This window comes from Seriola aureovittata, chromosome 23 (genome assembly GCF_021018895.1).
Source record: "Seriola aureovittata isolate HTS-2021-v1 ecotype China chromosome 23, ASM2101889v1, whole genome shotgun sequence".
NCBI lineage: Eukaryota > Metazoa > Chordata > Actinopteri > Carangiformes > Carangidae > Seriola > Seriola aureovittata.
Genome location: NC_079386.1, coordinates 2724220 through 2737562, shown reverse-complemented (window position 1 = coordinate 2737562; position 13343 = coordinate 2724220). Strand labels below are relative to the sequence as shown.

Below are 13343 nucleotides of genomic sequence, written 5' to 3'. Positions count from 1 at the left end.
ATCACTCTGTAGTGAGTCTCTGTATTTGTTGCAGGTAATTTCAATGGAAACTCAAAAGATGACAACTTGAAACCAGACAATACACCAGCTGCTAACACCAATGAACTGGGAGACAGCTGGCAGGTTCCTGACCCACGGCCTGAGTGAGTGACATCACTGTATGAATACAAACCTATCAAACAGTGATTTAGCTATTATTCATATAGATATTATATAGAATTATATGGATATAGATAAATAGGAAAATATAGATTTATTCATATAGATTTCAGTCAAACCCACCACAATCACTTTATTCTGTTCTAATTAATCCTCCACCTTTTCTCTAGCTGCACCAATGGCGGAGAACAGGAAGACTGTGATGACGACGTGGAGGAGGAGGCCCAGAAGCCCACCAACTGCGGCATGATCACTGATCCCAATGGTATTACACACACACACATACAACACACAACACATCATGTTGACAACGCTTTGTAGACCACATCCACTCATCATCACCACTGGCATCACAATCTCTGAAAAAAATATTGTTTAGGAGCCCAGAAATGCTGAACTTGGCCCTTGATACTAGAACTGATACTACCAGTAGAGTAGCCTGATACTGCTGAAAGTGATCACTGAGTGAAGTGAGTGTTCCTGGCATTCACCTCCACATGTGTTGTGAACCTCAGGTATCTTTAAGCCCTGCCACTCGGTGGTGCCCCCTGAGCAGTACTTTGGAAACTGTGTGTACGACATGTGTGCTACTGGAGGTCAGACCGTGGCTCTGTGCCAGGCCATCGAGAGCTACGCTGACATGTGTGCTGCTGCAGGAGTCTCCATCGCATGGAGAAACAACACCTTCTGTCGTAAGTGTGTGTGTGTGTGCGTGTGTGTGTGAGAAACAAAGACCTTTAACAGTGTGTCATGTCATCACTATCAGGTTTATCAGGAAGGAATGGCATGTTAGGTCTGTGTTGATCATTCACTTTAGAGAGTGTTAGTTTTACATTTTAAAGACAGAATTTTTCATTGTAAGAAAATGTTCCTTTTACTAATGAAAAGCTGAATTAATAAAAAACATATAGAGTATAGTTTTGCCTTGACTTCAATGTGAATACCTCACCTTTATTATTCTGTTGTCACTGAAGTCTTCAGTAAAAGAAAACATTAGTGGTCTCCAGTCTGTTTTCCTTTTAGACCCAGTGTCATGTTAAATTCTGAGTTCACACTGGTTCAAAAGGGACTCATTAAAAAACTATAAATTGTATATAGTTAAAAATAATGCTGTCTTCCTCCCTCCAGCTCTGAAGTGCCCCCCAGGAAGTGAGTACACCCCATGTGGCCCCGCCTGTCCCCAGCCCAGCTGTCAGGATCCTGCGGGCCCCGGTGGCTCTTGCAACCAGCCGTGTGTGGAGGGGTGCATCTGTAACCCCGGTCTGGTCCTCAGCGGAGACAAATGTGTCCCACTCAGTGAGTGTGGGTGCACTGATGAAGATGGAAAGTACAGGCCGGTAGGTGCTGACACTCAGCGGGAATGATTTTCACGTTGTTGCAGTTTGAACATATGAGTTGAACTTATTTATCTGCACTGTTGATGCGTGGCTGAGTGCAGGTGGGAGACAGCTGGTTCACAGAGACGGACTGCTCAGAGCGCTGCAAGTGTAACGGCAACCGCAACATCACCTGCGAGCCCTGGCAGTGCAGCCCCGCTCAGGAGTGTAAAGTGGTGGAAGGAGTACTGGACTGCCATTCAACAGGTAAACTCATCACCACACCTGAAGCTGTGTCAGTGTGACCTTCAGTCTTATTGTTGTAGTTTTCTTCATCATGTCCTTATACATTATATTATTATTATTATTATTATTAGTAGTAGTAGTAGTAGTAGTAGTAGTAGTAGTAGTATTTCTACTTGAGCCAATCACTGATCACCAGATACATTCATTTCCTCCTCAGGTAAAGGAGTGTGTCATGTGGCTGGAGATCCTCACTACTACACCTTTGACGGTGTGATGCACACATTCATGGGCACCTGCACGTACACTCTGGTGGAGGTACAGGATGAATTTGACCTATATTTTCACCATTTCATCATTTTTAATGAGACACACACAAAAAAAATAAATCCACGTTGTTTCAAATCCTTTTTTCTTTTTAATACTCTAGGTGTGTAACACCACCAGAGTCACTCCCTTTAAGATAGTGGCTAAAAACGAGGAGCGTGGTCAGCCAGAGGCCTCCTACGTTCGCTCTGTCAAAGTCTACCTGCCTCATGATAATGTGGTGGAGCTGCAGAAGAGCCGCAGAGTCCTGGTAAGGAAGTTTTTTTTTTTACAGGCCTTAATGGATATGTGTTCATAACCGCATCAAACAGACGACCGATGTCAGTGTTCTCTCTGTGTTGTTAGCTGAATGGACGACGGGTGCGTACACCAGTTTCCGTCGACTTGGCCGGAGCCAAGGTGATAACCAGTGGATCCTACAGTCTGCTGGACACAAACTTTGGTCTGCAGGTGAAGTTTGACGGAGTCCATCACCTGGAGATAACTGTTCCTGGAGAATACTTCAACAAGGTATGAAGACGTCACATCAGCCTTAATGACAGACAGTCCGACACAAAAGGTTTCACCACATGTATCACTCTAATTCTAGTTGCTTGGTGTTTTTAATGGATTGTAAGTGGTACAAGATACATGCTGGTCTAACTGTAATTCCACCTCCCTCCTCTCCAGCTGTGCGGCATGTGTGGGAACTACAACCACAACTCGTCTGATGACAACCTGATGCCCAACAAGAAACCCGCCAAGGACGTGATTCAACTGGGCAACAGCTGGAAATCAGAAGGAGACAGTGACCCTGGGTCAGTGGATTACAACCATATCAAAGTCTCATCTCATCTCTGTGTTGAGTTCCTGACATCGATCAGATTACATCTTCTAATCAGTTTATTATAGATGCTATGAAAGATGTTTATGTTCTATTGATCTTTGTGTCGATTGACCCTAAACCCTAAATGTATTCTACATTTACAATATCAAAATCATTTCAAATATGTAAATGTTTTTTTATTTAGAACAGTTCAAATGCAGATAGAACTTACTACTAAGTACTAAATACTACTACTAAATACTATGATACATCACCACACAAATATTAAAGTAACCCATGAGGAAAGCCAGTTCTGCTCATAATAATAAAAAAAAATAAAAAAAAGATTTTGTGGGTTAAAGAAGACGTGTGTAAAAAATGAGGTATTTGAGGAACATAATCTGAAATAAAAATAACAGAAGCAGCGATGACGAATACGACGATTACAATAATGTATGATTTTTTTTCCTCTGTTTGGCCCCTAATACTCCGTCGTACTTTCTTCTTTACCGATATGATAATCTGAGCTTTATGAAATATAAACACTCCCGGTCTCTTCATACAGCGGTAGGTCCATTCAGTAATCGATCAATAACAACATACTGACGATTAACAGGGTGAACTCAGTGATCTTATCGTATGTGACACAGACAGATTTAAAAACATCGTCATTTAGAATAACACAAGTTCCTACACCACTCATCCAAACATCCTCCTCCGCAGCTGTCAGCCGGACACTCGTCCAGACATCCACCCCAACTGCACAGCAGAAGAAGAGAAGCTGTTTGAGGCTCAGTGCGCCGAGGTCATCCTCTCCGACCGCTTCAAGCCCTGCCACTCTCTGGTGCCCCCGGAAGCTTTCCTGGGTAACTGCGTCTACGACATGTGCGAGTATGACGGCATGCAGGCCACGCTGTGCGACAACACGGAGGCGTACGCTCAGGCCTGTCAGAGCGCGGGCGTCACCATCAGCTGGAGGAACAACACCTTCTGTCGTAAGTTACAACCATCACAGTTCAACTAAAACCTTGTAGTTTTACTCTTTTTTCAAACGTCATCCTCTGCCCTCCCCGCAGCGCTGCCCTGCCCTCCTAACAGCCACTTCTCAGACTGTACCGCCCCCTGCCCCCCAACCTGCTCCGACCTCTTCCCCACGGTCTGCCACCTCCCCCCGACCACCTGTGTGGAGGGCTGCCAGTGTGACGCCGGTCATGTGCTGAGTGACAACAAGTGCGTTGCCCTGCACGAGTGTGGCTGTGTGGACTCAGATGGAGAATACCATGATGTGAGTGATGTCCACACTGATGATGGGTCTGAGCAGAAACATCCTGAAAACACATGCAGCCATTAAAATCTAACCGGGACTGATTTTAGCAGAGAACCAGGCAGTCTGCAGTCAGAACCCACTGAAGAGTTCACTAAATAGATCTGAGAGTTCACAAAATGATTAGAAGAACAGAGAAGAAAAAAATATAAAAGGTTTTTTTTTCTAAACAATTTCCTTGGCTCCTTTTAAACTCGTTCATTTATTGTTTGCTCGGTACCAAATTACACGGTTCTTTCCACAAACCTTCCTAGGAAAATATTAGTGTAATAGTATAATAATAACAATAATAAGAAGAAGAATGAACTCAGTTTGTATAACATCTTTGATACAAGAAATGTAGCACAATGTGCTTTGGCACAAGAAATGACATGCACCCAGTGCTTCACATAAAAAGACATAAAATAAACAAATGAATGAAACTGTTCACATCATCATTCCTAACTGTTGATTAACTGTTAATTAAAGAATTATATTGCACTTTTATTGATTGACAGTCACCACTTCTTTTAGTTGAAGCAGGTATAAAACAAATATGACATCACTGTATTCAAAATCATACACTGACAATGTGTGTGTGTGTGTGTGTGTGTGTGTGTGTGTGTGTGTGTGTGTGTGTGTGTGTGTGTGTGTGTGTGTGTGTGTGTGTGTGTGTGTGTGTGTGTGTGCCTGTGTGTGTGTGTGTGTAGGTGGGAGACTCGTGGCTGACAGATAAGTGTGCTGAATCCTGTGTGTGTAACCTTGGTGGTAAAATCACATGTAAGGACCACAGCTGTAATTCAAACTCAGTGTGTGCTCTGGACAAAGATGGAGACCTCTACTGCAAACCCACCAGTGAGTCACATGTCACAGCCGAGAGACTTTAAAATGTACATGAAGAGTTGATGAATAAATGTCCTGTTGTACATCTTGGCGTTGTTTGAATCCGAAACCCATTTTAATCATTGAATGAACTTGTCGTCCTCCAGAGTTTGACAAGTGCAGCATTTCCGGGGATCCTCACCACCGAACGTTCGACGGCTTCACCCATCACTTCCAGGGCCCCTACACCTACGTCCTGACTCAGGGCCACAACCTGCCGGGCTCCCTGGCGCCCCTGGTGGTTAGGGGGAAGAACATCAGACGTGGTGGGAACAGGAGGGTGTCATTCCTGGATCAGATGTACATTGATGTTTACGGCGTCAATGTTCGCTTCCTGCCGAGGAAGACCGTCCTGGTCGGTAGTTTCTCTCATGAAGCACCATTGATTTGTGGAGTATAGATAATCATACATATAATAATCATACTGTATCTCCTGTAGGTGAATGGGGAGCGTGTTGCGCCTCCTCTCAGTCCAGTTAATGGTTTGACCATCACGATGAACTCCAGGCAGGTGCAGCTCACCACTGACTTCGGACTCACTGTTCGCTTCGACGGCAACATGCGTGGAGGTAAGAGAAGAAGAAACCTCTGCTACACTACCTGAGGCTTCTTTGGCTCTTCCGTCAAATCCACTGACCCCCCCCCCCCTCCTCTGTCTCTCTGTGTGTGCATCAGAGATCATTCTGCCCAGCACCTACAAGAACTCCGTCAGAGGCTTGTGTGGAAATTACGACGGCATCACCAGGAATGAGTACATGAAGCCTGACGGGAGGGTGGTCAGGAACCTGAACGAGTTCGGAGAGAGCTGGAGGGTCACTGATCGCCAGGCTGGACTGAAGAGCTACGACCTCCCTCACACAGTCCATAGGTAGGACCGCAACCGGGGTCACCGCCTTAACTCTAAACACAGTCTCTGTATATACACTTTTATATAACTCAAAAGGGTTCACTGACTTTTCTGCCACTGTAAGTGCGCTTTAATTTTTCAGCATCTATATGTTGGGCCTGTAAAAACCCAGAGCAGTTTTTATGAAATAGAACTATTTGTGTTATCATCACTGTTTCAGCTTGAGACCTTGGTTTTCCCAGTGCTCCCAGCTCTTATATAACATATAATAGTTTTTTATCAACACATGCTACTGATGAGTACTAAGGTAAAGGAGATGCCGGCACACACTTGAATAGTCTTGATATTTAATATGGGGCAAACAACCAAGAGGTTTCAGCTGTAAACATCATCAGCGTATGAAACAGTGGTAAATCAGACAATATGTGTATATATATATATATATATAAACAGCAGAGGTTAGAACATGACTGGTTGATGAAGCGCGTCTGCGAATGAACCACCAGAGGGGGAGTGGCTGTACGAGATCAACACCAGAACAGCAAATTAGACATTCAAGAACAAACTCTTATATAAACCTCCACCATCTCACGGCTTTACAATCCGAAACTTAGAGGAAAAGGCTGTCTTAGAGAACATCCAAACTATCCAGTATATAAAGGCTTGAGGATGTACAGCACACAAAGGGTAGAGGAAGACATTTTGAGTCTATATGACTTTATTTACCAAACTAGTTACCCCAGAAAACAAGTAGAATGATAAGAACAGAACATTTTCTATAAAAAAGGAGGTTCTTCAATTCAATAAACATCATCCAGTGCATCTAAAGATCTGAATTCAACAGCTTGTATGGAACAGAAATTAAGAGCTCATTTCAGTATCTCACTCAGGAGTTGGAGTCGTGCGCTGCCACTGGTTTTCTCTTTTAACTTCTCATCAAAATATCTTCCTTGAAAGCTGATGATCTCAGTGAGTGTGTTCACGTGCACACTAGTATCCTGGTTTTGTTTTGAGAACGTGTAACAGAGAGATGAGGAGCAGCAGTGTTGCTATCATTGATTAGTTTGTCTCCTTTCCATCCGTCTCCAGGCGAGAGGTGGAGACTGATCCAGACTCAGGATTTGAGACGTCAGACTGCTCTGAGTCCCAGCTCAATGACTACAACAGTGCGGCTCAGTGTGGAGCGCTGTCTGACTCCAAGGGCCCGTTTGCTGCCTGCCATGCCGCCCTGCCTCCCAGACCCTACCAGGAGTGAGTAGTCTGAGTGGGAGCATGTACAACACCTGATACACCTAACACCCCTCCCTGTATTCATTATGTGTGTGTGTGTGTGTGTGACTCCCTCAGTGACTGTGTGTTTGACCTGTGTGCTGAGCGCGGCAGTGCAGCGCTGCGTTGTGCCAGTTATGAAGCGTACGCCGCCGCCTGTCAGGAGGCCGGAGTCAAACTGGGATCCTGGAGGAAGCAGCTGGACTGTGGTGGGTTGAACATACACATTAGGTCAGAGGACAGCGGAGAGTGTTTCAGCACAAGGACGAACATCTGTGTACATCTGTGAACGTCTTTCTGTGGCTCTGGAAACGGCATCTAGCTTGACAGTATGGTGGTTTCTCTCTCTCTCTCTCCCAGCTCTCTCCTGTGACGCCAACAGCACCTACTCCTCCTGTATGTCGCCCTGCCCGGCCTCCTGCGCCAACCTGGCAGCACCCTCCGACTGCGACACCTCTTCCTGCGTGGAGGGCTGCCAGTGCGCCGCAGGCTTCGTCATGAGCGAGGGCATCTGCGTGCCGTACACACAGTGCGGCTGCACCTTCCTCGACAGATACTACCCTGTAAGTCATCAAACAGTTACAGCACTGATTGTGATGATGATGATGATGATGATGATGATGATGATGATGATGATGTGATCTGATTTGATTTCATCCTCCCTCTCTCCTTTCTCCCTCCATCCTGCAGCTGAAGGAGACGTTTGTGACCGAGGACTGTTCTCAGACCTGTGAATGCACGAGCACCGGCGCCGCGTGCCGACCCAAGACCTGCCCAGATAATTACGTCTGCACCATCTATGACTTAAAACGTGACTGCTACAGAGGTGTGTGTGTGTGTGTGTGCGTCCCTTTAGCAGCATGTGAGGTAAACAGGGGCTGATAGGCCATCAACACCCAGAAGAATAATGTCATTTTATTAGGACTCATGAAATATTAAAATGTACACAGGTCTGTGAGCGAGTTTCCTTATCGTACACATTTATTCAAATAGCAAATGTTTGCTGCAGCGATCATTCAGGTTGAATCTGTGTGTCACTAACAGTGGATCAGGGGCCGGTTTCACAGAGATATGTCAGACTGGTCTGTAGTGTTGGTCTGGTCTAATGTCAGACTGTCTCACAAAAATAAAGACTCATTTTAAGCCAAAAACATTAGACGCGTTACCTCCAGGCTAACTCAGTCCTAAGACCAATGTTACCATGGTAACCATCAGTGACACCTGCGCTGACCAGTAGCACCCAACAACAAAAAACAGGAAAACATGGCTCACAATTTGTGGTTTGCTAACATTAGTATATAGAGAGCAACGACAAGGGAAAGAGTTTTTAGAGACCAAAATCATGTTTTTCTTTTTATCGTTTCCCTCTTCGCTCAATTTGCAAAGTAAAATGTCCTTGTAACTCTTGAATTCTTCCAAAAGACAAACATTTTCCGCTGAGGATGTTGGATGTGGTTCCACATTCGGCCATTTTTTTTTCTATTGAAGAAAGTTTTCATTTACCCATAATTCATTGTACCAAAGTCTGACTTTTGTCATATGACAGTCAAAGTCTGTCTTTGTGAAACCGGCCCCTGGATCTGGTTTTCTGGAGCCTTGTTGATCTTCACTGACAACCTTTTTACAATATTTAAAGTACTGCAGGGAAACACGTTAAAGCTTTGGTAAACAGCCCACTGTGTTTGTGTTTGAATGACGACTGTGAGAGAGAAGTGTAAAAACCGGATCCTGTTCTGTGTTGCAGCGAGTCCCTGCCTCAGTTACCCCTGTCAGAACGGAGGAACATGCAAAGAAGCCAGCAACAGCACCTACACCTGTCAGTGTGCAGAGGGCTTCGAGGGCGCAAACTGCGAGGTGGAGGTGACGCAGGGTGACGGACTGGGTACGTCACTCTTCAGGGGATGAACACACATCAAATAAATAAGCTTCTACAGCGACTGTGCTGTTTACACGACAGTTTAACTTAAGCTGAGTGAGGGAGTCGGTCTTGGACTGTGTTAGAGCAGTTTCTACCTGGAAAATAAAAACAGGCATGAAAAGTTAGGAACAGTAAAAAACTTAATGGTACAGACTTTTTGCTTTTGTTGGCAGAAGGAGTCAAAGTTTTTTTGTTTGTTTTTTGTTTGTTACAGAAACCAAGTGGATCATCCTGATCGCGGTCCTGGTCTCACTCACTGCCATCATCATCATTGTGACCACTGTTGTGTGTGTGTGCAACCGCAAAGCCAAGTGAGTTTCAGCTGCTTCTGTGGTGCACAAACATGCGTCTCAGCTGTAATTTGAGCAGGTTTACATCAGTGCAACATAGAAACACCTGTGTGAAAATATTGAAACCTCAATGTTCGTTGGTCAGCTGATTGTCACTCCAGCAGGTGGTTGTTCAGACATGGAGTTGATGGAGAGTAGAGAATGAGGTGGTCCCTGAACACAAGGAGAAAACAGGAGACCATGAAAGTGAAGATTATAAAAATGATACAGCAGAAATCTGGTGGAAAAAAGAAAATCATTTTCATGGTGAAGAAAATCTCCTCCATTGCTGCACAGTAGGTGAGGAACACTCTACAGGAAGTAGGAGGGCATGTCAACGATGAGAAGACGTTAGGACAATAACAGAGGATTCACAACATGCAAACTCCTGGTAAATCTCAGACACAGAAAGGCCAGTCTGCAGTTTACTGAAAGAAACCTGGGAAAAGCCGGACGGATGAAACTAAACTCAACCTCGATCAGAATGAGAGAGGAGAGAGTGGAGCGACCTGAATTCTGCTCATAGACCAGTCTAATGTTAGTCAGACTGTTTCACGAAACTAAAGACTGACTCATTTTAAGCCATAAACATTAGACACCTTACCCCCCCCCCAGGCTAACATAAGACCAATGTTACCATGGCAACAGTCAGTGACACCTGCGCCGACCAGTAGCACCCAACAACAAGAAACAGGAAACCATGGCTCTGGCTTGTTTCACTCTTCATACACTGTAAACAGAGCAGAGTGGTAGGATGCAGTTCCTCGGTCAGCCATTTTTTTTATTTGAATTTACCCAGAATTCATCGAACCACAGTCTGTCATAAGATAGTCAAGAAGTAAACTGTATTTGTGGAACAGATGAATCCAGACGACGTCTACCTGAAGTCTGACTGTTCTTTCTAAGGCTGTGTTTGTGAAAGGAACAGGAATATATATTGATGTTTTCTGTCAGTTTCTGTGGCTTACAGTCAGTTAGCTTTCAGGACCAAACACAACCAACAAATCCACAGAGACAATAAAACACAAAGGCTTACTGGATGGAACGACGCAGTGTGTAACAGGTAGACCAACCCAGGGTTAAGGTAAAAACAAAGACAACGCTCAGGGACATAAACAGATAAACTACCTGAATGTGAAGGAAACACAGGCGGCAGGAGGAGACTCCAGGGAAAGACTGAAACTATCGCAACGAAGAGGAAACTAGACAAAGCCAGGAAGTAAAACAGTGGACACACAAGGGACGTTCTTTCAAAATGAAACAGGAAATAAACAAAGTCCATACAAAGTGTCCAAACAGTGATTTTAGGGACAGACGGACAGAAGCAGCAGGATGAACACAGACGGTGAGTCCACCTGCTGAAGACCAGACTGAAGACGGAGACCACAACAAGAACAGGAGCTGAAGGAGTCTCCCACACAGCTGTTTGTCTACTGATGTAAACCAACTCAAACTACAGCTGGTGTACTGCACATGTGTTTCTATTAGATTTTTATTATCATATTGTAGGACGGGGTGATGATGTGAACTTGTTTCACTTCTTTCCTCTGCCTTGTTTCGGCAGCAGGGACGTGACCAGTTAAGACAAAGTGTCATTTTCCTTCCAGGTCACAAGTTTATGTAATTCAGAGGCAGAAATCATCCCACAGTGGGTGAGACAAAGTTATAATTCATCACCTTTTTGGGGGAACTCTCTGGGAGCATACTGTATCAGCACTGGGAAGGATGGGTGTGATTCACTGACCTTTATTCTACCTGACCTGTATCTGTACCTGTGTCCTCTGCTCTACCTGCATGTTTCACCTGTAGGTTTCTCACCTGGCTTCTTTGTCTCCACAGGAAAGTCAAGCTTCAAGAGAAGAAGTTCAGCATGAAATCAGCAAGTAAGAATCATCACTGCTGTTCTTAGAGAAATAAGATGAACTTTGACCTCAGGGCTCAGACAACGTTGAGTCAGCAGACAAACTTCACACAGACGATCTAACACAGAGTTTTTAGTCCTTACAAGTCCTTACCGAGCAAAGGCCAGAATAAATTATAGTATATATTATTTATTTATTTATCTATAGAGCACTTTTCTAAACCCATGTTTACATGAGGCAGCAAAATAAAACAGGCCGGTCATATAAAGCAACAATTAAAAGAAGCATTCAGAAATACAGTTAAAGTGTCTTAGTGAAAATAGACCAAAGGCAGTGTAAATATATTTACATATAGATATATATATTTAATAAATATTTATAATAATATGTAATAATATTTATAAAGATATATAATAATAAAGGTAATATAGTTTCCTGACTTAAGCACTTTTGGCATTTTTATAAAATTGTTTAATAGAGAAAATAGATTATTTGCTTTACACAATGGGCAGGGATTTAGTGAAACATTTATGTATAGACTATAGTATTTTGTTATGGTGATGATATTGTTAACTATGAATTCAATCTGCTTGTTCTTATTAATGATTCCTCACTAGACTTAAAGAAAAGAAATCTATATTCATGGATTTGGCTTCAGTGGATCAGACAAGGATTTCCATCAGTTCTGGATCGTGTCACAAACATAAAACAGCTGCGTTTTAAATGTTGCTGCAGTATTTCTCCTTTCCAGTGTTTCCTCTGCTAAAGGAGATGAGATAGGAAGCACTGAAGCTCCTGTCCTCATCATGTAGAGAAGTGGAGCAGCTCTGATCATGGCTGCTGCTCAGATACTTCAGCTCATTTCACTGTTTGAACCTTCCTAAGAAAAAAGACTAATCGCCCTCCATGTCTCTCCATGTGTGTTGGACGCTCGGAGACTGATTTCAGAGCTTGTTGTGTCCTGATGGTGATGATCTGTGTAGCTCTAACATGTGTCTCTTTCCTTCTCTTCCAGGTTCTCCATATACAAACATGAATAAGCAAAAAGATGACAAAATGACCTCCATGTGAATGTAAAACCTGCTGCTCAGTAGGTTGTTGTAGTCTTTATATATAGATATGGTTCATTTGCCCATGTGTTGTTTTATTAACTTAACTTAACCTTGTAAAGCTGTAACTGTTGTCAGATGTGTTCCTGTTAACAGAGGAGTGTGTGTCTTATTAATGTATTAGTGTGTGTGTGGAATAAAACGTGAGTGGAACAAAACAGTAAGTGTGTGTGTGTCTCTGTTATACAACAATGACACGTCCAGAACAGATCAAACTCAGTGTTTTATTAACCTCACGTTGAACTTAGATCTTCACGTTCCCCCACAGGACAAATTCTAATGAGTCTGCTGGTCACCTGACCTTTGACCCAGCAGGTCTGATACCAAACAGTGACTCAGTCAGTCAGAGTCAGTCAGTCAGTCAGTCTCTCTCACACACACACACACACCATGTGATTCCTCTTCTATCATCCCTCTTTTCCTTTTGTCTCTCTACAGTCAGAATCAACAATAAAATCATTTAAATAAATGATTGATAACAGAGGTATAAACATTATAGTCTTATGAAAATATAGTGATTATTATCGGTTCTGGTCAGTTCAGCTCTGCTGATGAGCCCAGGTACTGACAACCCTTGGCCACACCCACCTCTAATACCTGTAAAAGGAAGCAGCCACACACAGGAAGCAACAAATACACAGGTGGAGTGGCTTGTCACACTGACATACATACTCACTCACATACATACATACTCACACACACGCATATATACATCCATAGATACACACTCATACATACATACTCACACATATTGCATGCATATATATATTAAAAAAAATACTCATATTAATCAATAATCCATTCAGCCTCTGACTGACCGCATGATTATGACAGACAACTTTTAAACATAACATTTAGTTTCCTCCAGTAATCTCTGAGTTTTTCAGTGAGCCAATGTGATTCTGATATTTTAACAAAGCTGGATGTACAGTGACCTGAAGTGGAAGAACAACCTTTGACCTCTACCCTGTCTT

General features: G+C 43.4%; 1 protein-coding gene across 1 annotated transcript in view; it reads left to right on the top strand.

Moving 5' to 3' along the window:
• zanl (zonadhesin, like) overlaps positions 1 to 13039 on the top strand; it is a 29460-nt gene extending 16421 nt beyond the window's left edge. Inside the window, exons 28-50 of the mRNA XM_056368533.1 lie at positions 35 to 143; positions 330 to 424; positions 675 to 851; positions 1288 to 1496; positions 1598 to 1742; positions 1939 to 2036; positions 2149 to 2295; positions 2391 to 2555; positions 2715 to 2842; positions 3574 to 3845; positions 3927 to 4135; positions 4864 to 5008; positions 5143 to 5390; positions 5475 to 5604; positions 5711 to 5903; positions 6972 to 7133; positions 7230 to 7360; positions 7512 to 7714; positions 7842 to 7977; positions 8896 to 9033; positions 9284 to 9380; positions 11238 to 11281; positions 12276 to 13039. Coding sequence (XP_056224508.1) covers positions 35 to 143; positions 330 to 424; positions 675 to 851; positions 1288 to 1496; positions 1598 to 1742; positions 1939 to 2036; positions 2149 to 2295; positions 2391 to 2555; positions 2715 to 2842; positions 3574 to 3845; positions 3927 to 4135; positions 4864 to 5008; positions 5143 to 5390; positions 5475 to 5604; positions 5711 to 5903; positions 6972 to 7133; positions 7230 to 7360; positions 7512 to 7714; positions 7842 to 7977; positions 8896 to 9033; positions 9284 to 9380; positions 11238 to 11281; positions 12276 to 12331 — 3437 coding nt within the window. The 3' untranslated portion in view covers positions 12332 to 13039. The remainder of the gene's footprint in view (positions 1 to 34; positions 144 to 329; positions 425 to 674; positions 852 to 1287; positions 1497 to 1597; positions 1743 to 1938; positions 2037 to 2148; positions 2296 to 2390; positions 2556 to 2714; positions 2843 to 3573; positions 3846 to 3926; positions 4136 to 4863; positions 5009 to 5142; positions 5391 to 5474; positions 5605 to 5710; positions 5904 to 6971; positions 7134 to 7229; positions 7361 to 7511; positions 7715 to 7841; positions 7978 to 8895; positions 9034 to 9283; positions 9381 to 11237; positions 11282 to 12275) is intronic.
• The last annotated feature ends 304 nt before the right edge of the window (positions 13040 to 13343 follow it).